This window comes from Neophocaena asiaeorientalis, unplaced genomic scaffold (assembly GCF_003031525.2).
Source record: "Neophocaena asiaeorientalis asiaeorientalis breed wild unplaced genomic scaffold, Neophocaena_asiaeorientalis_V1.1 scaffold242, whole genome shotgun sequence".
NCBI classification, from domain to species: Eukaryota; Metazoa; Chordata; class Mammalia; order Artiodactyla; family Phocoenidae; genus Neophocaena; species Neophocaena asiaeorientalis.
This window is the reverse complement of record NW_020172451.1, coordinates 1645981-1669657: the sequence shown is the minus strand read 5'-3', so window position 1 is coordinate 1669657 and position 23677 is coordinate 1645981. Positions and strand designations below refer to the sequence as shown.

The following is a 23677-nucleotide window of genomic DNA, read 5'->3' as shown; positions in this document are numbered from 1 at the left end:
GGGTCCCAGCAGGTCGAGGAGGAGGGGCCCGGGGCCCACATCCTTCCTCCCACACCTGTGTGGGTCTCCCGTGAGCTGTCCGTGACGGGCTCTGGGCAGCTGGCTTGGGGTCCCCGTGCACAGCTCCCTTCAGGCCCTGGGCCGGGCATGTCTGGTACCCACTGCAGATACCCCGTTGCCTCTTGGGTCGGTCACACCCAGACGTGGCTTCCCCCGGGTCAGGGTGGCCCGGGCAGCTCTGGGCTGATGGAGCCGGTGTCTGCTCCATGCACTGTATCCTGCCAGCCTGGCCCCAGGCCGCGCTGGGCACCCGGAGGTGACATCAGTGACGAAAAGGCAGTGAGCCGCCGGGAGGACCCGGGGGGCTGCCTGGAGGAGGGGGCCAGGGGTGACAGCAGTGTATGAGGAAGGACACCCAGGGCTGAAAAAACGGCTGCCTGGGAGCCCCAGGGAGCTGCCAGCTTCTCCTCTGTGGGGTGGACACCGCCACCCTCCTCCCCTGCCCGTGGGGACCGTCTCCTGGGTGTCGCCTCCTCGTCGTTCCCTTGTTTGGAGCTGCGGCATGCACCCGCGTCCTCTCTCCCTGCCGACCCCCTGCATAGCGGTGGGCTGGGATCCGTACGGGGCCGTATCCTCGAGCTGGGAGGGGCCTTCAGGGGCAGAGTGCCGCCCGCTTTCTCGCACTGTGGTCCCAGGGCCCAGCGCAGAGGGCGGCTTACAGCGGTGCTTACTGTTTGCGGAGGGAAGGAAAGCGAGGCCGCGAGTGGACGCCCCGGTGGAGGCTGTGGCCGTGTGGCCACACCGAGGGGCCACCCGGTGTCACCAAGAGATCTAGGCTCACAGCTCGGGGATGAACGGGGGTGCACCAGCCAGGCCCGGGGAGGACCTGCAGCTTCCCTGGGGCCAGCGGCCAGGCTTCCCTCGTCAGCACCCGCCGTCCAGCGCCGGCGCTGCCTGTCTGGTCAGTGTGACTCTTCAGAGCATCCTGGTTTACAGGCAGGCGTGTCCCTCTGCTGGGATGCTGGCTCCCTCAGCTCCTCAGAGCAATGGTGCCCTCCCTGGATTTAGGGGTCACGTGGTGGGGTGAGGAAGCCAGTGAAACCCATGGAGTCGTCACCTGCAAATGAGACGGGTCCCTTCTCGGTAGGTTGGGCTGGTCCAGACACAGACCGGGGCCACTCCAGGCCAGCCTGGCCTCCCGTCGCGGAGCCCTGTGCAGCCCAGGTCCTGACTCGTGACCGGGGGCCCTTCCCCTGTGACTCAGCCCTTCATTTCCAGGAGTGGCTGAGATGGGGCACGTTTAACGTCCTGTCGCCCAGGCAAGGCTGCCAAAACCATGCTGTAGAAGCGTGGAGGTCGCTGGCCTGACCCGGTGCGTTGGCTCTTACAGGGTGGGTGTGACGCATCGTCTGGGGGGTTCAGATGTCCCTCTGGGTCCCTCTGCAGGCGGGCGCCAGGTGGGCACTCGGTGTGGTGCCGGGACGGCTGGTCTCCAGGCGCGTCCACTCAGCCCCATCTGTGCCTGTCTTGCAGGTCAGCTGGCCGCCGGCACCTGTGAGATTGTGACGCTGGACCGCGACAGCAGCCAGCCGCGGAGGACGATCGCCCGGCAGACGGCTCGCTGCGCGTGCAGGAAGGGGCAGATCGCGGGCACCACCAGAGCCAGGCCCGCCTGCGTGGACGGTAAGAGCCCCGGCCCGGGCGGCCGTCGGGGGCCACAAGAGGCTGCGTGCCCAGGGTCCACGAGATGCCCCCAGCCCCCAGGACATTCCACCGAGGCGCCCTGCTCGCTGGGCGAGGCCTCGGGCTGCACGGGGCCGCCACCCCCAGCGGTGCCGGTTGTGCACCTGAGGGCTGCCTGCTGGCCGTGGGCGTGGAGGGCAGGCTGGCGGGGAGCCGGGTGCCCACGGGGCCAGAGGGCATTTCTTGGCCAGTCAGGCTTGCTGCGGGCAGAGAGGGTGGAGGCGGTGCCACCAGCGAGATGGCCCTGATGCCCGTGTGGTCTCTGTCTGAGGTGCCAGCGGGGCTCCTCGCCCTGCGGGTCTGGGAGGTGGTGCTCCCCTGGTGCAGGAGACGCCGTGGGTGCTCTGCGGGGGACCTGGGCATCCCAAGGCTGGACGCAGCGGGGCCCAGCAGGGGTCTGGGGCGGGGCCAGCGGGCGAGTCGGGGAGGCGGCGTTGGAGCCGGGCCGGAGCCCTGCCCAGCCCCAGGACTAGAGCAGGGGGGACACCCCTCTTCTGGGCGGCCTGGGGGCTCCCGTGGGCCTGGCTGGCAGCTGCCCGTGTTGTCGTGCAGCGGGGCCGCCACAGGCTCCCAGGACAGCCGACACGATGTGCCCGTTGGGTAGGCTGGTGGCACCACTGAGGCTGAGCCGGCTGGGGGACAAGACACGTCCTGTTAACATTCTTGCTGAGTTGGTACTCAGGCACCTTGTGGGAGGTGGTACCTTTGGGGACCGTCCTCAGAAACAGACCCACAAGCCGTCTTTACAAAGCGGGGAGGAGTCCCTGTGGCTTCCATGAGGGCACCGACGTGGGCGCGTCCCCTGGTGCAGGAGACGCCGTGGGTGCTCTGCGGGGGACCTGGGCATCCCAAGGCTGGACGCAGCGGGGCCCAGCAGGGGTCTGGGGCGGGGCCAGCGGGCGAGTCGGGGAGGCGGCGTTGGAGCCGGGCCGGAGCCCTGCCCAGCCCCAGGACTAGAGCAGGGGGGACACCCCTCTTCTGGGCGGCCTGGGGGCTCCCGTGGGCCTGGCTGGCAGCTGCCCGTGTTGGTCCAGGCTCCTTGGGGTGGATGGCCCCATGCAGGGGTGTGGGGCGGCTGGAGGAGTCGCGGTCACCGTGGTCAAGGTGGAGGGTCCAAGGTATCAGCCGGTCCATCCCGTGGGGGCGGCAGGGATGCACAGGGTCGCCCAGAGCTGGACTTGGACCCTGGCTCTTCTGGTCGGTCCCTCCCCTCCCCTACAGCCTCTGCACGGGCTCTGGGGGCCCAGCTCCCTGGTTCAGTCTGCTGCCTCTGCCAGGGAGTCGCACCGGCTCCCCTGCTCTGACCTAGGACGTGGGGGGAACCACCTTGCCTGCTGCAGGCGGTGCTGGTGAAGGTCACGGGAGACGTGATGGGCGTGCTGAGCACAGGGCCGGGGCATCTGAGCTCCTGACCACTCTGGGAGGCTCACCAGCAGTGCTGGCAGGGCTGCATCAGGAGCGAGGACACATCGTCCCTGAGGGGGAGGCTTTCTGACAAGCCGGGTGGGTCCCAGTGCAGCCCCCAAAGGGAGAAAGGCCCCCAAGGAAGGGGCCCTCGGGGATGGGGCTGATTGAGGGACCCGGGTCAGTGTCACCAGTGAGCCTATCCAGGACTATCCGGGGACCTGGCCGGGGCAGTGAGTCTGCTCGGGGCCCGGGGCCTGGAGCTCTAGCCCCACGTGGCCTCCAGCAGGACAGGGAAGGAGTCGGGGACGGGCCTGGGCTCTTGGCCCGAGGGAGCAGGCCCGGCCCTCACCACTCCAGGCCCCGACGTCCTGTGCACCTTTGGGGCTGAGCTGGCCGCGGGAGCCTCACCCACGGAGCTTGGGGTGCCCAGAAGCACCCTGGAGGTGCACGGGGCTCCAGGACCACCCGGCCGCCCCCGGGACCCGCCTTGCTTCCCTCAGGCCCCTCGGCCACGTGCTACCTGACTTGTGCTGCCAGCCCGGAAGGGCTCCCTGGGAATGTCGGGGGCACCTGGGGGATGGTGGGAAAGGACTGTGCCGTGGGGGGGGCTGGAGGCTAGTGGAAGGATGCTGAGGCAGCTGGTGCCTTTGGAGGATCTGGAGCAAGGAAGCACCCGTGCTGGCGTCAGGTTTGTTTCTAAGAAGCTGTTGTCTGTCCTCGTTAAGAGCGTCTAGCCATCGGCATCCCACGGACGGGGTGTGATTGGACAGCCAGATGTCCATGCGCAGTGCTAACGTCCTTGCCTCTGGGGACCATCCTCAGAAACAATCACGGACAGTCTTTACAGAGAGGAAAGGCCTAGCTACTCCGAGGCCGCTCCACTGACCCTAGACTCTGTCTGCCTAGTGGGTCGCCGGTGGACCGCCTTGACCCCCAGTGAGCTGGGCTAAGCCATCACATCCCTATCTGAAGCTCTTGGAACTAGAAGCGGCCAGAGCGCCTTCTGGGCTGACATTGATGGATTCTTCCCGGCCAGGAGGGGGGGAGGGGGAGGTGCGGGCCCGCTCCCCTCCCCTCTGGTCATTAGCTCTGGGAGTCTTCGGGAGAGTCAGGTCAGAACTGATTACTAATTGAATCTGGGTCTGCTCATCCGAAACCGTGTTCTCACCCCTCTCCTGTGAGCCTCCCCGCGCGTCAGGAGCTGGGTCCCAGAGACCCAAATTAAAACCCGGCCGTTTTCCAGGGAGGCCATACAAGTCAGTTAGCTGGCATTTTTTGCACAGCGGGCATTTCCAGGCTGCCATCTAATTTAATTTTTGCCTTTCTGTTTTCTTGCTCTGTGCACATAATGTTTCCTCAAGTGTGAATCGTGCTGCTGAAGAGGAAACTCGGGTTGCATGGGCTTGCTTGGAATTCCTTAGGAACGGGCCTTGAATTGGGATGGTTTGTGCTGACCCTGTCATGTTTGGTAAATACGTGGGCTTGAAGTACTGAGCCCAGCTGCATCTGTTCACGTGTTTATTCATTTATTTATTAACTTATCGTTCATTCATTTGCCCACTCACTCATTCTTTTGATCAAATAAGGTGTTTGCTCCTGGGTGGAGGAGAGCTGGAAGGGGAGATTGACTCTTAGGGTACCTAGTACCTAGAACATGCAGTGCTGGAGGACTAGGGTCCAGACTGTGGGGCAGGGGCTGGGGGACCCCAGAGTACAGCCGTCACTTCCTGTCCAGGACCTTAGCAAAGTTGCATCTTCAAGGGAGCATTTGAGCAGGGTACCAAAGGATGAATAGGAGCTCACCAAGAAAGTATCTCTTTGTAAAAGGAGGGGGCTGGTGGTGAGAGGGGAGCTCCTGGCCGTGTTTCTGGGTAAACCGCAACCCCCCCCCCCCGCAGCCTGGACCCTAACCCTGACCTGCCTAGGGTCTTTCCAACTCATGGAACCATCAGAGAAAGAGTTTCTCAAACAAGCCCCACTATCCCTGCAAGGCTTCACGTCCTTACACACAAAACACAGAATGGCACCTACCCTCGGGGCTGCCGCTGGTCGTGGACACCTCGGTTAAAAGCCTCCTCTGCTGGCACTGCAGCTCTGGAAGGCTCTGAGGGCCCCTCTCCACCGGTGGAAATGCGTGTGGCCCCGACGCCCCTCTGCAGCACCGCTGAGAGGACCGAGGCCCAGTCCCCAAGCCCCGCCCCGCCCAGTACACAGCAGGTCACCCACAGGCAGCTCCACTCTCCCTGAAGTGGCCTCTTTCTTTAAAAAGGTAGGCTCTTCCTCCCATCAGCTGAATCCTCATGAAACTCTCTTGGAAGAGAACAAAGTAAAGAAAGCAGCGTGGTGCCCAGGGGCCGGGCACGGGCAGTTGGGCGGGAGAAGAGAGGGTTGTTTCTGGAGTAGCGCTGCCCCAGCCATGGTGGGGGGTGGGGTGAGGGCAGGGGTCTTAGGCCGGGCCCGGTAGGGCTCCTGGGAACCATGGGGTGTGGCGGGCAGGCCTGTCGTGAGGGCCGCTGCGGCCCTGAGGAGGGGGTCGCAGCCTAGGCTGGTGCAGTCCCGTCTGGAGAGGGTCCTCCTGTGTATGGCCTGCCAGGCTCTCCGGAGTCCCTGCCAGGACCTCCTGGCTGATGCTGTTGACCCCTGGCACCTGCTGGGAGCTGGCGTGTCTTCTCGCCAACGTGCCTTCGTATTCCTGAGCAGGGAACTAATGCATCCAGGTCGCATCCCTGGACATCAGGGTCAGATCTCGTAATACACCGTTCCTTTCCGGGGAGCCTGGGATGCAGACAGGGCCCAGGGTGTTGGGTGGAAAGCCGTGGCCCCAGGCCTCCTGGGTGCTCACCAGCTGTGCGCACAGATTGGGTAACAGCTGAGCGTCCCCACACTCCTCTTAGAGTGAGAGGAGGTGTGATGCTCAGAGGCTCTCTCTGAACTGATGCTCCAACCTAGGGAACCACCCGTCCCTCATTTACATTCTTCCCAGCCGTGTATGAGACATGCATGTTCCGGACATGGCCTTTGAGGGATTCTGCTGAGGAAGCTGGAGCAGGGATGGCTGTTTGAGAGGGGTCTGTGTGCAGATGGCTGCTGTGGTCTGGGATGAGTCTGGGTCCCTACCAGGGACGAAGTGAAGACCTAGAAGAGGCACCTCATTAGTAGATGCAAGGAGTTGAGGGCGCAGAAATAAACCCTTGCATCGCATCAGCTGATCTTCATCAAGGGCGCCAAGACCAATGGGGAAGCGGTAGTCTTGTCAACAAGTGGCACTGGGACATCTGGATTTCCGTGTGCAAAAGAACGAGGTTGGATCCCTGCCTCATGCCATATATATGCCAGCAGCCTCAACATGGATCAGAGACCTAAATGGTAAGGGCTAAAATGATGAAACTTGTAGCGGAAGACAGGGGTGACTCTTTATGACCTTGGATTTGGCAAAGGATTCTTACATATGACACCAAAAGCACAAGCAACAAGAGAAAAATAGAGAAATGGGACTTCACCGAAATGAAAAACTTCGGTGCCTCAGAAGACACCATCAAGAAAGTGAAAAGACAGCCCACAGAACGGGAGAACATATTTGCAAATTGTGGATCTGATAAGGGACCTTTATCTAGAATATATATAGGACCCCTCCAACTCAGAAATGAGAAGACAATTAACACAATTTTAAAATTGTCAAAGGATCTGAGTAGACATTTCTTCAAAGAAGATAGACGTGAATAACCAGATGCCAGCTCTCACGAGTCAGCAGGAAAATGCAAATTAAGCACACGGTAAGACGCTGCTTCATACCCCAAAGCGTGGCTTAGACTCCAACCGTCAGATGACAACAACTGTTCCCGAGGGTGTGGAAAAATCGGAACCCTCCTACGCTGCTGGTGGGAATGTAAAAGGGAGCAGCTGTTTTGGAAAAATGATCCTGATTAAACAAGAGTTATCCTGGGATCTAACAGTTCCACTCCGAATGGAATCCTAGGTATTCCCCAGGAGAAATGAAAATATACATCCACTCTGTCGACTGAAAAAAAATGGCACAACGTGAGGGTTGGGAGTTGAGTTTTATTTGGGGCACAGTGAGGACTACAACCCAGGAGACAGCCTCTCAGAGAGCTCTGAGGGACTGCTCCAAAGAGGCGGGGGGAAGGTCAGCATAGATGAGATTTTGGTGAAGGGGGGAGTCCATGCAATCAAGCACATATTTTCTGCAGAAGGTTTCTGCAAGTCCCGAGGAGCAGACGTCACCGTGAAGGAGTTGAGTGCTTCCCTACAGAAGAGGAGATGCAAGAATTGGGCTCATAAAATCTCCTGAAAAGATCTATCTGAAGGCCTGTGCTGACAGTTTTTCCCGGAGCACAGAGAGCCTGTTTCCTGATCTCCACCCTGCACTCCTTTCGGGGGGGGGGGGGGTTGAAGGTCAGCAGCTGCACCGGCTCAGGATTTAATCCTCGTAGAGGTAGACGACACGTGCCAGTTTGTAGCTGGCAACTCAGAAACGTGTCCACACACATTCACAGAAGCCCCTGCCCTGCCAGACGGAAGGTGGAAACAGCCCAGACGTCCATCAGTGGACAGATGGGCAAACGGAGCGGAGTGTGTCCGTATAATGGAACGTTACTGAGCTGTACAAAAGAACGAGGATTGACACACGTTCAGCTGGATGAACCTGGAAAGCAGGACGCTCAGGGAAGAAGCCAGACCCAGAGGGCACGTGGTGTGTGATTCTGTTTACGTGGGACAGGCAGATCCGGAGAGACAGAGAGCAGATTAGTGGCTACCAGGGGCTGGGGAGTGATAGGTAGGGGAACGGGCTTTCTTTAGGGGGGATGAAGAGGCCCTAAAACTGACGCGACGGATGCACGGCTCTGGACGCACTGAAACCACTGAATGATGCACTTTTAAGTCGTGAATCGTAAGGTGTCGGGGGCGGGGCCGGCACTCCAGTCACCCCTGAGCAGTGAGGACCAGGGGTCAGGACGCGGGCTGTTCTACAGCCTGGTTGGGTTGGAGCTCAGGTTGGAGAAGGTCTGACAGGGGAGGCGAGTGTAGACCACTGTTCCTTAAACTCTGATGGCAGCGCCCGGCGTCTGCTTTGTAGGATACGGTAAAAATCACATAACTGGGAAACAAAATTTCAGAGAGCGTTTGAGTCGAAGTCTGCTTTGTGTTCGATCCAGCAGAGCCTGGATGGCCCCTCTGTGTCACACTGGCCTCGCGGCATAAGGAGCAGCGTGGGCCGCGGCCTCAGCAGCCCCCCCCCCCAAGGTCCTGTGAAGGGGCAGGGAGGCTGGGACCTGGCTTTGAGGCTCAGAAGCGAAAGGGAAGGAAACGTGAGGCCTTTAGATGCTGGTGGAGAGAACGAGGCAACGGAGAGGAACGGAGAAGCTGGGAGTGGCTGGAAATTCCCAGAAGGGTGTTAGGGGTTAGGGGCCCAGGGCTGCCTCGGGGGACGGGCAGCTCCCCGCTGCGAGGACCGGACGGAACCCAGAGGCCCATGCCTGGGTGGCCCTTAGTTCTCCATCAGGCGGGGGCCTTGGTGTTTCAGCGCCCAGCTCTGCAGCCTCACCTGATCACCCTGCTTCTCCCCAGGGCCATTGCAGCATCGCTAGGGTGGGTGCAGAGGCAGAAGCATGAGATGAGAGGAGGGGGCCGTCACGGGCAGCACAGACCTGATGGGGGCTGAACCGGGCAGATGCGGTAGCAAAAACTCCGGAAGGCTTCCTGGAGGAGCTGAGCCCTGTGTCCCACGGAGGTGGCCATGCCCACCTGCGTTGCCCCGTGGCCCTGCTTGTGCCCTAGAACTCCCAGAGTGTCCTTTAGCAGCAGACTTGAATGAGTGGTCACCCCACCTCCACGTCCAGACCCAAGACTCCGTTCTTTGAGAGGAAAGAGGACAGGATTCAGAGTGGACAGCAGGCCTCCGTCTTTGGGGGCAAAAGCTTTTAGGTGTTTTAATACTTGGAAAAGTGAGTATGCATATTTAGAAACCTGTGTTTGCCCTTTGTGCAGCTGAGTGGCCTCCAGCAGTTCGGCTCAGCTCTGCGAGCTGTGGGTAGAGGAGCAGCAGAGGTGCGAGTGAGGGTCCAGCCCTGCCTGGCCTCCTGCACCACCCTTTATCTGTGTCACCTGCTCTCTGGAGTCTGCTAGACCTGCCCCCCGTGGTGGGCTGAGCAGGCTTGCAGTGACTTGCAAGAGTCGTGTTAAATTTTCAGAAATTTTGTGAGCTAACTGCTATATACAGCCGTTCGTAAGAAGTAAGTTATTTAACCCTTACCTGTACATAAATTATATTAAAAAGAAAGTTATCCACCTTAAGGCTCCAAAAAAAGAACAAGCTAAACCCAAATCAAGTAGAAGGAAGAAAATAACAAAACTTAGAATGGAAATACATAAAACAGAGACTAGAAAAAACAGTGGACATCAACTAAACCAAAAGTTAATTATCTGAAAGATACACAAAAATATCGAAACTTTATTTTTAACTAGACTGATCAGAGAAAGAGAGAGAGAAAAGGCTCAGATTACTAAAGCAGAAACTAAAGGGAGGACCACCCTCTTTATTTTTACTATCCTTCACAGAAACACAAAGGGTGGAGAGGAATACTATAAACCGCTGTGTGCCAACACATTAGGTAACTTGGATGAAAGGGACACCTTCCTAGAAACACACAAATTGACTTAAGAAGAAATAGAAAGTCTGAGTAGACCCATGACGAGTCAAGACAGTGAGTTAATAATCTAATAACATCCTAGCAAGAAAAGCCCGGGACCAGATGGTTCCACTGGTGAATTCTACCAAATCTAGAGAAGAATTAATGTCAATTCTTCTCAAACTCTTCCAAACAAAACACTTCTTGACTCACTCCGTGAGGCTGGGTTTACCCCGATACCAAAAGTATCAGGAAAAGGCATTACAAGGAAACTACAGACCTCATAGATACAGATGCAGAAATCCTCCACAAAGCACTAACGAGCTGAGTCCAGGAGAGTGTGAAAAGGATTGTACGTCACGACCAAGGAGGATTTATCTCAAGGGCGCAAGAGTGGATCAACGTAAGAAAATCAGTAGCTGTGATGTGTGGTATTAACAGAATAAAGATCGGAAGTCACACGATCGCGTTAAGGGCTACAGAAGCAGCATTTAACAAAATCCAACATCCTTCCAAGATAAAAACGCTCAGCGAACTAGAAACAAAAGGGAACGTCTCAGCGTGACAAAGGGCATCTATGAAAAGCCACCGGGCGGCATCGTGCTCAGTGGGAAGACTGGACGCTTTTGCCCCACGATCAGGAACGAGACGAGGATGTCTCCTCTGGCCACTGTTCAGCATTGTCCTGGCAGCATGGCCAGGGCAGCTGGGAGACACGTAACCAGAAGTCATCCTGATGGGAAAGGAAGAAGTAAAGCTATCTATTCACAGATGATGTGATCTTCTGCAGAGAAAATCTGAAGGAATCCCCGTACACGCTTAAAAGTAATAAAGGAGTTTGGCAAGGTCAGTACACAGAACTCAATGGAATTTCTCCACAATGGTAGGGAGCAATCTGAAAATGATCTCAAGAAAATAATTCCACTTGCGGTAGCTTCAGAAAGAATGAAATACTCAGAAATAAATTTAGCGGAAGTGCCAGACTCGTGCACTGAAAGCTATAAAACAGAAAGCTAATAACGTCGCCTCCCTCATCTTACACACTTTAACCAGCATTTGAGGATTATGTGTGTAGAGAAGAAGTATCTGTGCAACATCTCGGAGGAGATTCTCTCCAGGAACCAGGAGCTGATGTGCCCCAGCGTGTGGTGGGAACCCTCGTGCTCTGATGGCAGCCGTTAGCAGGGACGCTTGTGACATTATTCAGAGAAGGGTGCGGGGGGCTCGGCGCTGATCTGCAGACAGGTCTGCAGGCCGCCTGCCTCCCGTCCCGCGCCTGTAGCTCAGGGACATCGCAGACGCTCGTCGTGGCGGGGGCGTGCGTGAGACCCTGTTACACAGGGCTCTGTCCAGGGTCCCCTGCGAGTCCCCAGGCCCTGTCCAGGCCGATGCAGGCAGGTCCCCCTCCCTGAGATTGTTGATCCTCTGTCTCCTTCAGGAAGGAGGGCAGAGGGGGCGCTCAGCTCCGGAGCCCCTGACCCTGGGCGGAGTTTAAATTTGGATTTTTTCAGGACCCCCCAGGCAAAGCTGCAGTTGACGTGGGCGCGTCAGAGCTCTGCGAACAGTTCCTAAAGGCCGGCATGTACAGGTTTACGTGGTCACCAGGGCCTTGCTGAAGGCTTTAAATGAATCACTGGTTTTATTTCCACAGACGCCCATTGAGGGAAGCAGTCTTATCCGCCCCCCTTTAAAGACTGGAGACTGGACCACAAAGGGGATGGAGCTTGCCCCAAGTGGTCAGCTGCAGCCTGGAGGCCCCTGGGTTTCAGTGCCCCCCAGGAAGCCACAGTGCCCTCTGGGAAACACCCAGCAGTGCTGAGAGGCCCAGACCTGGGTGCAGAATGAGAGCAGCCCAGGCTGTTGGCCTCAGCGAGGACCCCGGGGAAGACGGGACAAAAGGTCCTGACTGTGTCCTGAGATGTGTGGGGGAGTGGAGGAAGCACGAGACCCCAGGGGAGGAAACTGTGGACTCAGGCCGCGGCTACCTGGGAAGACTTCCTGCAAGAGATGACACCTGCGCTCATCACTGGGCCATGGCTGCCCGGAGCAGGTGGGCGTCAGCTGGCAGCAAACCAGGGTGCTTGCTGGCTGCTGGGCAGTGGGTACCGTCACGGGCAGAGTCTCTGAGAGCCGTGCCGAGGACACAGTGCCCGTCAGAACCCGTGGTTGAGTCCCCCTTCCTTCCTGGGCTGGCGGCTGCAGAGGAGGGAGGCAGCGGCCCCTCTCTCTCGTCCACACCTTGCTCACGTTCACACGTGCCAGCACAGGGTCACACTGGTGCTCAGCTTGGTGGCAGGGCCGTCCTTGGCCCCAGTCCATTGCCCGGCTCTGGGCCTGCAGAGGGAGATACCCCAGCCGCCGCGGTCTAGCGCCGGGGGGCCCTGCCGGGGGGTCGACCTTGTGGAGGGAGAGAGTGGGTCCAACCCGCCTGCCATGCTGGTCACGTCCACTCCCGAGGGTGGAGGTCACAGGAGCTGGACACCATGGGTCCCGTTGCTCCCAGGGAGTCCAGCCCCTTTTTCAGGGAGTCCAGCTTCTGTAGAGCAGACAGACCCTGGCACCGTTAGTTTCAGGGCAGGCCCAGGAAGTGGGGTGTGGTAGGGACCCCTCTGGGAGGAGGGTGGGGCCCGGCATCCTTTACTAGCCTCTCCTTCCCGCCGAAATTGCCGGCCTCGTTAGGCGAGGCCCCCGCGGCTTTCCTCTGTGCTCTGGAGCGGCTACCCCCACCCGGGGCTGGGAAGGCATCCCTCCCGGGCCTCCTGGCGAGGAGTGGCTTCCCTAGGGGCTGAGTGTGGGCCCTGGGGCTCTGCACCTCCCAAGGAGGCCCTTCTTTGAGGGAAGCTCAGGCTCTTTCATGTGATTTGAAATTTCAAACTCGGTTCAGTAGCGTGGTAAAAACCAAATCAAAACCAGGGAAATTGTCGACAAAACAATTGCATTTGAATCCAGGGAGCCGGCCTGCCCCCATGTCCTGCTGGCTCCGGGCATGGTACACAGGGGCAGCTCTGGTCGCTTTCAGGACCCGCGTGGAGGGAGCGCCTGCGCAGCCTTCCAGGTAGGGCTTGGGGAGGCGGGAGGGGCCGGGTCCTTTGACCAGCTCCTCAGGCCGTGGTGGGGGGCAGGGGCTGATCCCCACCTGCTGGGAGCGCGGGTGGTGTCTGACGGCCTTTTGGAAGATCTCTCAGGGCACTGGGTGCTGGGAGAGGTCAGGCTGGTGATGGAAGCGGCAGTGACGGTGGACGGGCGAGTCAGGAGGCCGGGTGGTGGCACTCACCGTGGGGTTGTTGAGAAACTGGAGGGAGAAGCCCTGAGCCCGGCCCTGGGCGCGGCCTGAGCACGGTGCAGAGAGGTGTCTGTGCCGACCGAGGGGGCCCTGGGCGTGGCCTGAGCGCTGTCCCCCGGCAGGTGTGGCTCACCTGTGGGCCAGGGAGCAGGTACCCAACAGGGGCCTGGAGGCAGGTCCAGGGGCTCCCCTGGGTGGTGTGAAGGGGAGTGAGGTCAGCAGGGAGGAAGCTCAGGACAGGAATACGGCTCCTGGCCAGGCGGCCGGGCTCCAGGCCGCGACCGCCGCTCAGAGCCCAGGCTGGGGGAGGGACGGCAGCGTCCGGCAGGGCGGCGATGTCAGCGTCCCCTTCCTTGCTCTCCAGGGCTGTTGGGGGGGGGGGGGAGGAAGGAGGCCCGCGCAGCAGGGAGCTGCAGAGGTGAATGAAAGTGTCCCTTTAATTTTTCAGATGCCTGGCAGGATCGGCAGAGCCTGCCTGCCTGATGGGCGAGAGGCAGCCGCGTTTGCCGCCGGAGCCCGGGGCCTGGTGGTCGGAGGAGCCCTGGGAGGGGCGTGGGCGCTTCGGGTCAGTGCGACCCCGTGAGGATGGTCCTCTGCATCGGCCGGAAGGGCCCTCCTCGCCTGTGCCTTAGCTGCTTTTGGTTTAGCTTTACTGTCCTCATTTTAAGTGTCCTCGGCTGGTAGCCGAGCAGCTGATCTAACGCAGATTTTACCGGTAACTGGGGGAGGCATGGTGTTCACGACCTGGGTCCACAGCTTCGGGAGCGGGGTGCCGCCCGTGAATGTCAGAGTCAGGGCCCCCATATGGGGGTTAAGTACCCGAGTCCTTGCAGGTCCAGTGCCCAGCTGCCCACATGACCTTGGCCGTCACCTCCACCCTGAGCACCAAGGGTCCCTCCAGGGTGGACGTAAGGGCAAAGGGCAAACTGCAGGACCCTGGACCCAGCGATCCATGTTTCCTAGGTGACTGGGCTGTACAACCTCCTGGGGCAGCAAACCAAAGATGCAGGCGTGTGTTTTTGTTTTTGTTTTTTAACATCTTTATTGGGGTATAATTGCTTTACAGTGGTGTGTTAGTTTCTGCTTTATAACAAAGTGAATCAGCTATACATATACATATGTTCCCGTGTGTTTTTAAAGAGATGCATCATCGCCTTTGAATGCGAATGTGCCTCTGACACCTGAACAGAAGCACCAGGGAGAAGAAAACAAATGCAGCCCTTCCTCACGAAAGGCTTTCCCTCCAGCATCAGGCATCCCTGGTGGCCGTGGGAATCCAAGTCTATACAGTTACAGATTCATAACGATGCCCGTGTAGGCAAGTTCAGAAACGATTTCGTGACCTTGCATAGGATGTGGAAGTCCAAAATAAGCGTTTATTCTTTTACAAAATACTTTAACTGAGATGTAACACACACAGGCTTGCACTACTCGCCCGCCGGAGTCTGGATGCTTCACCCCCCACCCCAGTCCTACCCCCTCCCGTTACTAGTGCCCCGTCTTCTGGAACCTCGCGTTAATGGAATCAGACAGTACACAGACTTCTGTGTCTGGCTTCTCTCACTCACCGTGTCTGTGAGATCAACCTCGATGTGTGAAGCGACATCTTGTTATTTTTATTGCTGTGTGGAATTCAATTGCGTGGCTGTACCGTCATTTATCTGTCTGTCCTAAAGAAGATGGGTGTTTGGGTTATCTTGAATTTTCAGTTATTATGAGTGCCGTGGCTGTGAACATGTGTGTGTGTCATTTCGTAGACATGCACACTCATTAATGGTGGGCGTATGTATACCCAGCAGTGGCACAGGTGCAAATCGGCTATGGTAGGTCCGCCCGAAGCGATTCTCAAAGTGCCTGTACCATTGGAGCCGTCCCCAGCGGTGTATGGCAGTGCCATTTGCTCTGTGTTCTAATCAGCACTCGTTGTCGTTGGTCTTTTTAGTCTAGCCGTCCCGTGGGGGAGTAGTGTGGCAGCTTGTTTGGGTGTTGACGTGCGTCCCTCGTTGAGCGGTTAATAACAAGTGTGATTCCCCAGGCTTCCTGGGCGGGTGGAAAGCATCTCTCGTGAAGCATCTGTCAAAGGACTGGGCGGTTCGTTCCGTGATTCCCAGGAGCGCTTTCTTTATTTTGAGTCTGAGTCCTGCACTGGGGGCTTGTACTGCTAACATCTTCTCCCAGCCTGGTGTGGTCACTGGCTTACTGGTGTGTTTGGATGAACAGAAATTCCCAATTTTAACTAGGTCTAATTTACCGGTCTCTCCTCTTACGTCATGTGTTTTGCTGGTCGGGGGCTGGTCCCTCGTGTCCTCCCACGAGCTCTGTCGTCCACGTCACACATGCGGGTCTGTGATCCAATTCTTATTGATATTTTACGTGGTCTCAGACGGATCTCAGATCTCATTTCCAGCATCACTTTTGAAAAGTTCTAACCTTTCAAGCTCATAACAATTGTAGGTAAAGTTCGGAAGCATGATTTTGAAGCAGAATGGAAGAGCTGGGTCCTTTCCCTGATTATGTTATGCTAATTAGCTAATTATGTCCTACTATCTAATCAGCTGAGAGCTGGGGCTGAGCTCACCGTGGATAGCTATATATACTTACCCCACCCCACCCCCGCCGGGCTGGAACGCTAACAAGGTCATGGAATCTCTGTCTTCCTGTTTCCTTTTCCACCTTCCTGAGCATCTCAGGCTGGAGTTGGCAGGAGGAAGTGACAGCTGATTCTCCCCACATTCCCCCCGATGCCCCCGCTCTGCGTCCACCCAGCCCTGGCCTTGTGGGTCCTCCCACGTGGGTGCAGGGCGGGGCCCCACAGGGTGAGGATGCTGGCCTTGCACTGTTGCCCTGAGGGCAGGACAGACGGACAGGCAGAAGAGGGGTCCGGCCTGCTCCTCCATCCGGAGCTGTCGGCCTGGGGTGGGTCCTTGTGCCCGATGATGGGCCACGCTGCACCCGCAGACGGTGGGGGGATCTCTTCTCTCTGGCGTGGTCCGGCAGCCGGCAGAGGACCCCGCGTCCCGGTTCTCCCAGCTCTGTGCTCTGGGGAGACAGGCCGATCTCTTGTCCTGCTGAAGACTGGGCCACATGTCTTCTTCCACATTGTCTGGCCGGATCGGGTGTTTTTCCTTCGTCTGTTTGATTTTAATTAATAGGCGTTATTTTTAGAGAAGTTTTCGGTTCACAGAAAAACAGAGCAGAAAGTACAGAGTGTTCCCACATGCCCCCCTGTTCCCATTGTTAGCATTAAGGATGGCATTGTTAGTGCATTTGTTACAAGTGAGGGGCCGACAGTGATACGCTGTTATTAGCCAAAGTCCGCCGTTCACATCAGGTTCCATCTCTGTGTTGTGCGGTGTCTGGGTTTTGCCGAATACGTCGTGTCAGGGACCGTGTCGGGGACGGTATCACACAAAATAGTTGCACTGCCCTAGAGCCTGCTGTTGGAGCTAGCTGGCACTCCACAAGGCTCGGGGGCCGTTCTCTGAGACGGGGGGTTCCCTGTGGCAGGTGGGAGGGAGCTGGTACCTGGGGTATGCCTGCCCCTGCGCCCTGGCCGGGCCCCGAGGCCTGGCTCCATGCAGGGCAGCCCCGAGGCCGACATCATGCCCCTGGAGGTCAGCAGGGAGGCCGGAATGCGGCTGCTTCTTCCCCTTCATGCCAGGAAGCCAGTCTGATGGTGAGCTGGGAGGTGAGATGCTGAGCCACGCCTGTGCTCCCAAGGGCAGCCCACCCTCCCAGAGCCCGGCCCCACGGAGGAGCCAGCGCCGGGGGGGCAGCCGTCGTCAGGCGGCCCGTATCTATGCTGTCGCCAGGCCAGAGTCGGTGCAGGACGCCCACGGAAGGGGGACCCAGTTCGTCCAGAGACCTGGCGGAGCACCTGCCAGCCATGGCGGGGGTGGGGTGAGACTGAACCCCGAAGGTGGAGCCTGGGCTTCCTGCTCCCCTCCCCCAGAACACCCACTCTTTCCTGTGCCCACCTCCTGCCCGGCTGGAGAGGCTTCCGTCCACACTGGCAGCCCTGTCTGTCTGGGGAAACCCAGACGAGGACCCTGAGGACTGGGGGGCAGAGGGCAGCAGGGCACGGTCCCTGTTTTGCCAAGAAGAGCTAGTAGGGCTTCTGGAAGGCAGGTGCTGGGTGCCCCGCGAGGAGATTGGAGGAGGGGGCCCAGAGCCGGCACCCCGTGCAGCCAGGCCCAGTGCCCTGGGGCCTAAGAGCGCCAGTCTGGGAGCCAGAATCACCCCTTCCCAGCCTGGTTACCACCGCCGAATGGCGTAATCATCCATCTGCCTCGTGCCTTCCACCCAGGAGATGAGCGCATGCTGCAGTGAGAGGGACCGCGGCCCCCGAGAGTCAGGAGGCAGAAGACAAGGGGAGAGGCTGGAAACCTTCTAATAAAATTGCATTTCCTGAAATAGCCGTGACCGTGATGGTGATGTGCCTGCCGCCATATTGGTTCTGACACGGGTACCACACACACGTTAGCAACGTCTCCACGTTCGTCCTGCACCTGGGTCCCGGGCTGCTCTCTCCTGTTGATGTTTATTTATCTCGCGGGCTTTGGGGAATAGCGAGGCTGCCCAGCGCGCCAGCACTGCATTGTGACCCGCCGCCCACTTAATTCAATTTCTCTTCTGTTCTGACTCTGCTGACAAAAGTAATCGGCGTTTGGCTGCCAGGGCTGCACTTTCCACCGAGAGCTGAGTCTCCAGGTGTCCCCGATGTCCCCGGCCTGAGAGGGCTGCACGCCTCGTTCTTGGGATGGGCAGAGCCCCCAACACCCCCTGCTGCCCTGATTCCCAGCCCAACGGGGCAGAGGAGGTCCCGTCTTCAACTTTAATGGATTAATCGAGATGACAGCAAAAGCCTAAGTGATATAACTGGGCATGGCTTCATCTCCAAAACCCTTAAAAAAGGAGAGTGGGACCCACGGAGACCCATTCAGGCTAAAGGCACCTCTGGGTCCCTGATTCAAGCCTAGTCACTTGCATTCCTCCATCAGGACAAGTCGTGTCGGGAAGGGCAGCGTGCGTCTGTCTTCCTCCAGGTGGACCTTCACGCTGGCGCCACCCCCAGTAGGGGAGGGAGCCCATCCTCAACCTGACCTGGGTCACTAGCTGCCCGTGAGCCTCAGGTCACCTCTGAGGAGTGAGCATGACTGACCTGCCCCAGGCCAGCAGGGATTCCCAAGGCTCCAGGTGGCAGGTTCCTTGGAGAAGAACCTACGAGAAAGGGTCCTTTTAGAGTCCCTCCCAGGAGCAGTTTAGCACCGTGGCCTCTCTTTCTGAACAAGGACAGTTTAAATGGTCCAGAACTGGACACTGTGGGCTGTGGCATCGTTCTGGAGCACCTGCTCTGTGGCAGGTGAAGCACCTGTCCTCGGGCACCTCCCCAGCTCCTGTCCCTCCCGGACTTTGCACAAGGGGAGTCCATGCTCACCAGTGGCCGAATAACAGGACATCACAGAGCTCAGATCCCACAGACCCCCACGCGGGGCTACCTCCTGCCTGAGCTAGCCTCAGTTCAGCTCGTCGGGAATGGAAAATCGGGACCTCCGGCCCCTCCTCCGTCTGGCAATCTGCCCTGGTCAGCTGTCCAAGCCTGTGTGAATCACAGAAAGATGAAGGGTGGACTTTAGGAGCCAGATAACCTGGTCTTGGGTTGTGTGTTTAAATCCTCTCGGAGGGGGTGGCTCTGGGCTGTGAATGCGCCGTGGGGCTGGCGCCTGCGGCCCCCAATCCCATAACTTGCTGCTTCTCGGGATGGCCTCCCTTAATTGTGGCTTTCGTGATAAATAAATGCAGTATCTGTTACCACTCCTTTATGGAGGGCGTTCGTGCCCTGCAGACGTCGCTATGATTTGGCACACGGAGAGGTTTGGAGCTGTCTTTAATGGAGGGTCTCGCTGGAACAAGGCTCTGTGGACAGACCCCTTAGAAGGTGCTGGGAGGCCCATCCAGCGCGCACTCGATAAACGCGCCCCCATGCGCTCTGTTGAACTCACGCGGCCAAGCCTGTGGCCGCTGTCAGCTCAGACCCAGGAGAGCACTGGCTCAGGCCAGCCCCCCACCCTGCCTGACCCTGCAGAGGAGGCTCGAGGGCCGAGGATGGAGGGGGGTCTGCTGGGGGCGGCCTGGGCAGAACGGAGCCCAAGGTCAAAGCTCCCAGCAGGACGGAGCTGATTCGGAGCCACTGGGTAACGACCCTGTAAACTTGCCAGCTCATCAGGCTGTAGGAAATGCGGGGTCGAGGCATTTTGTCCCGGCCCTGATGGCGAGGAGGCACCTCCCGTGTTGGATGAGGGCGATTTTACATGATGGAGACGATGACTAACAGCGGCTTCTCCGCAGCAGGCTTTACGGGCCTCTGGTGACTATATTCTATGTAATAAACATGGCAGGGAAGCACCATCTCGTGGCCGGGGAGGGCCTCCACTCCTGCAGGGAAGTCAGAACATCCAGCCCAACTGAACCGGGAGTGCGAGGCCTTTGGTGTCTCCTGCTAGCCCTGCTGTCGGGGCAGAGCCGTGTCCAAGGGGACCTGCCGTCCGCAGAATGTCCCTGCAGCACACCCCACATGAGCAGGCAGGTTTGTCAGGGGATCGCCCAGGCCCCGCAAGCCCCACGGGCACCCTGGACATGCAGGCAAGACTGCGGCCCCTCCCCCAAAATAGCTGGAGGGAGGCTCACCTGCGACTCAGCCCGGCTCCTGCTGCAGCCCCAGCCAGGCTCGCAGGAAGAGAGAAGCTGCCTGTCTCCAAGACTTGAATGCTGTCCGACACCTGGGGAGTGAGCCCAGGGCGTGGATCTGGTTACTTGGGTTCCAATCATGAGTCTTTCACTGAGTAACGGTGTGTCTTTGAAGAAACCCCCTAGCCTCCCCGAGTCTGCTCTCTCATCTGTAAAATGGGTACAATGCCGGCTTCAAGGACCAGAGCTAACGTGGGTAGGCGGTAGCAATCATTGCGTCACGTTTATCAGTCTCAGCTCTCGTGCCGTCTTTCATCCCGTGAATTTCCCTCTCCTGGACCTTGACTGCAAGCACTCATAGCCTTCCCTTGTATTTCAACACCGGTTATTAGGCTGTAACTGATGAACTCTGGGAGGGTTGGTTTGCGGGAACTTCTGCTGCCTACCTCGGCCCGTGATACAATCGTCCCCTTTGACACTTATCTTTAAAACTAGCCCTGAGTATTAATTATTTGTGGTAGGTGATTTGGACAGGAGGGAAAAGATAATGTAAGAAGAAGATAGAAGTATCTTTTTTTCATAGCTTCTTTGAAAGGACTCATTTTTCTCTTGTGCATCAGGGAACAAAAGCCCACGGGTGGAAGACGTGGCTGAAGGTCAGGTGCACATTTCCTGTGAACACGGTTCGTGCCATGTGATTCCTCGGCTGGGTATAGAATGGCAGCTCACATTCGCTTCCCGTCAGGGCTTTCAAGGCGTCGCTCACATTCACGTGGCCTCTAACGCCCGTGATGGCTGTGTGTCCTGACATCAGTGACCTCCCGTGCCCTGGACACCCTTCTTCCCCTCCCACCCCAGAGCCTTTTGAAATTTTCTTTGGAACGTCCACACTCAGAATCGTCCATGGGTTACAGCCAGGTGTGTTGACATTCGGCGGGCACTTGGGATGGAGACTCCAGGTTTGCTGGGAATGTGTCCATACGATCTCTGATCACCTCCCCCCAACCTGTGTTCTTTCCTGATAGAACAGTTGCTCTCAGTGGGGAGCAGAAGCTGGACACCCAGGCCCGGGGGTGTTGGGGCCCTTCTGTCCTTCCTTCCTCTGTCCCCACAGTCCAGCTTCCAACTCCTGAGAGCTCTACTGCTGTCTCCTTGCTTCCTTCCCTGTCGCCAAAATCCACTCTCGTTTCACACAAGCCGAGTCCAGGTGGCTCTCTGAGGGGACCCTTGAGGTGGGCTGGCCGTGGCGTCTCTGCTGCTCTCTGCGCTGCTCCCAGGGCTGTGGCTTCCCTCCCAGGCCACCCCTGGCTGCTCTGCCTCTTTCTGAAGCAGGACAACTGGGTGACTGAGCAGGTGGGCAGCTTCGGGTCCTCTGTGTCTGCAGCAGCCTCTGTCCTACAGCGGGGAGTAGGACAGGCCTCGGGTACCAGGCTGGGGAGTCAGGGCCCTGTCACTGCCCGGTCAGGGCGACCTCCTCCTTGTCTGTAGCCCCTGAGCCGAAGGGCCGTGCTTGTTTGTGAGACGGCGGGGAAGGGGTGCGGAAAGACGGGCTTGCCGAGGGCCCGCGGTATTTCAGGCTCTGATGACGGCTTTTTGGAATCCTCCACCAGACGTGCCTCCGCCTCCCCAAGCCTGTGTGTGCAGCCCACAGGCCATTTAAGGACACATCTTCCTGGCTTGACCTGGGGCTCACTGTTACGGCGGGTGCCCCGCGGGTACCGGGCACGGGTCGGAGGGCTGGCCACTCTCAAGCGAGTGGGCCGCCATGATGTTCCAGGACAGCGTGGGAAGGTAACTCTCAGCCCCGACGTGGACCTGGGGGCATGGCTTCCTCTGTTCTCGCTTCCCGGGACGCCAGCCCAGCGCTGTGAGCACCAGGGAGCAAATAAAATAGTGCCTCTCGGGTATTTATTTATGGTCGATTGCCTCTCCTGCCCCAGCTGGGATGGAGCGCCCTGCCCACCGCGCTCTCCCCGGCCCGCGGCCGAGGCACATGGGGGCGGATTTCAGGCCCACGTGTGACCTTGCAGTGCATCCTTCCTCAGAGCGTGATTCCAGGTCCCACAAAGGCCGTCGTGGCTTCATGGACTGAAGGGCGTGCCTTGCGCACTGCGCTGGTCGGCATCCGTGTTCGGGCTGATCCAGGTTAATGCAGTTAAGACACTGCATCCCGGGCCTTGATCACGGTCTGCCTGAGAGGGCGCCTGGCCCAGGGTGCGGGAGGACCTGGACACGGGGAAGCGGGGCTGCAGGGAACGGGAGCCGCGATGCTGCCCTCCCCAGGGCCCTGGACCATCCCAGACATGGCCCTCCCACCAGAGCTTCCCTAGAAGCCCAGATGGGGGCCTGACCAAGTGCCTGATGTTGGAAACCTCCCGCCACCCATCATGGGGGGTTTCGTGGGGTGCATGCTCTCGTGCACAGACTGGGGGGGGCAGAGCCAGGACTCCAAGGTTCCTGTGTCACCCGCCAGCTGCAGGCCTCCAGCGCTAGGCCCTGCATCTTTGCCTGCTGTGCATCCCCTGACCTCGCTCCACCCCAACTCCCGGATCAGGGACAGGCTGGGGGTCTCCTGTCAGCTGGCTTCCCTGCAGAGCCCCCCGTGCAGCAGAGAAAGGCTGCAGGAGAAGGGCCTCTGCACCCCTCCTCCCCACGCCTGCTGGGCAGTGGCCCTGAGCCCGAGGGGAGTGTGGCTCAGTGAAGGCCTCTGCCCCGTTCAGAGCAGGCCCGGCTTTGCAGAGTTTCATGGGGTCACCTCCACACCCAGCATCTGGGAGCCATCAGGGCCGCGTTTGGGCCTCAGCTGTGAGACGGCCTGCCCAGCCACAAAGCTGGAAGACTTTCTGGCGTTTTAAGGAAAAGTTTGCTGATGACCGAGCCTGTGATAAAATTTTGTTTCATTCCTATAAAGATCAAAATGGGTCTTTCCCGGGACTTCCCTGGCGGTCCAGCGGTTAAGACTTCACCTTCTAATGCAGAGGGTGTGGGTTCAATCCCTGGTCGTGGAGCTAAGATCCCACATGCCTCGCGGCCAAAAAAAAAAATGAGTCTTTCCCCATTTTGCTGGCCCGGGATCCCCCATGCCTTGCAGGAGCTGCCGTGTAGCTGGGGAGGGCAGGCGCCGTCTGGGCTGGGCCTGGAAGGGGCCTCTCGGCTTCCCTGAGGTCCGCTGGGCGGGCCACCACCTCCTTGCAGGATCCTGGGAAGTTCATTCTAGTTACACGTGCAGAAAAAGGAGGAAATGGGTTTGGGGAACTTTGTCCCAAGCCAGTGGACCCCACAGCCGGGGCATCTCCAAGTGGCGCCATCGGGGGATTGGGGGTGGATTAACCCAGAGCCTTCGGAAGCCCAGGAAGAGTGTAGGGACGATGAGCCGTCCCTTGGGAGGGAATCTGGCCCCTTTTCTCTGACGCTGTTGGGAGCACGGAGCCGGATCGTCCTCCCTGGGCTCTGAGCCGGTGTGTCCTGGGACCCCTGGTCCTGCAGCCTGAGGCCCGACACCTGCCCTCCTCCACCCACACCACCTGCCCTCGGCACAGGCTCGAGGACGTGCAGGTGCCCTGGTCCGCAGATGTCCCTGGAGGGGCAGACCAGTGCCCGGTGGGCTTTCCTCCACGTTCCTGGGACACTGGGGGCAGGAAAGGCATCGCCCACCTGACGTGGTGGGAAGATTGGCCCCGCCTTGAGTTCTGTCTAAACCCAGAAACTTCCCAGACATCCTGCTGACCCTCCCGGCGGCAGTGACCCCAGGCATGGCAGGCTGACCCCATGCCCGCCCTGTGGCCACAGCTTGCTCTTGTCCACGACCGGAAGCTGGTTCTGCCTCTGAACACCGAAGGTGGCTGCCTGACGGGGCAGCGATGGGGCGGGGCGGCGATGGGGCCGCGGAAGCCGGACACATTCTTAGAAG

The 23677-nt window shown here is 58.9% G+C and overlaps 1 protein-coding gene across 1 annotated transcript in view; it reads left to right on the top strand.

Annotated features, from left to right (window-relative positions):
* Nucleotides 1-850: 850 nt before the first annotated feature.
* The window catches only part of TAFA5 (TAFA chemokine like family member 5), a 71205-nt gene continuing 48378 nt past the window's right edge, over nucleotides 851-23677 (top strand). Inside the window, exons 1-2 of the mRNA XM_024737396.1 lie at nucleotides 851-1049; nucleotides 1534-1683. Coding sequence (XP_024593164.1) covers nucleotides 851-1049; nucleotides 1534-1683 — 349 coding nt within the window. The remainder of the gene's footprint in view (nucleotides 1050-1533; nucleotides 1684-23677) is intronic.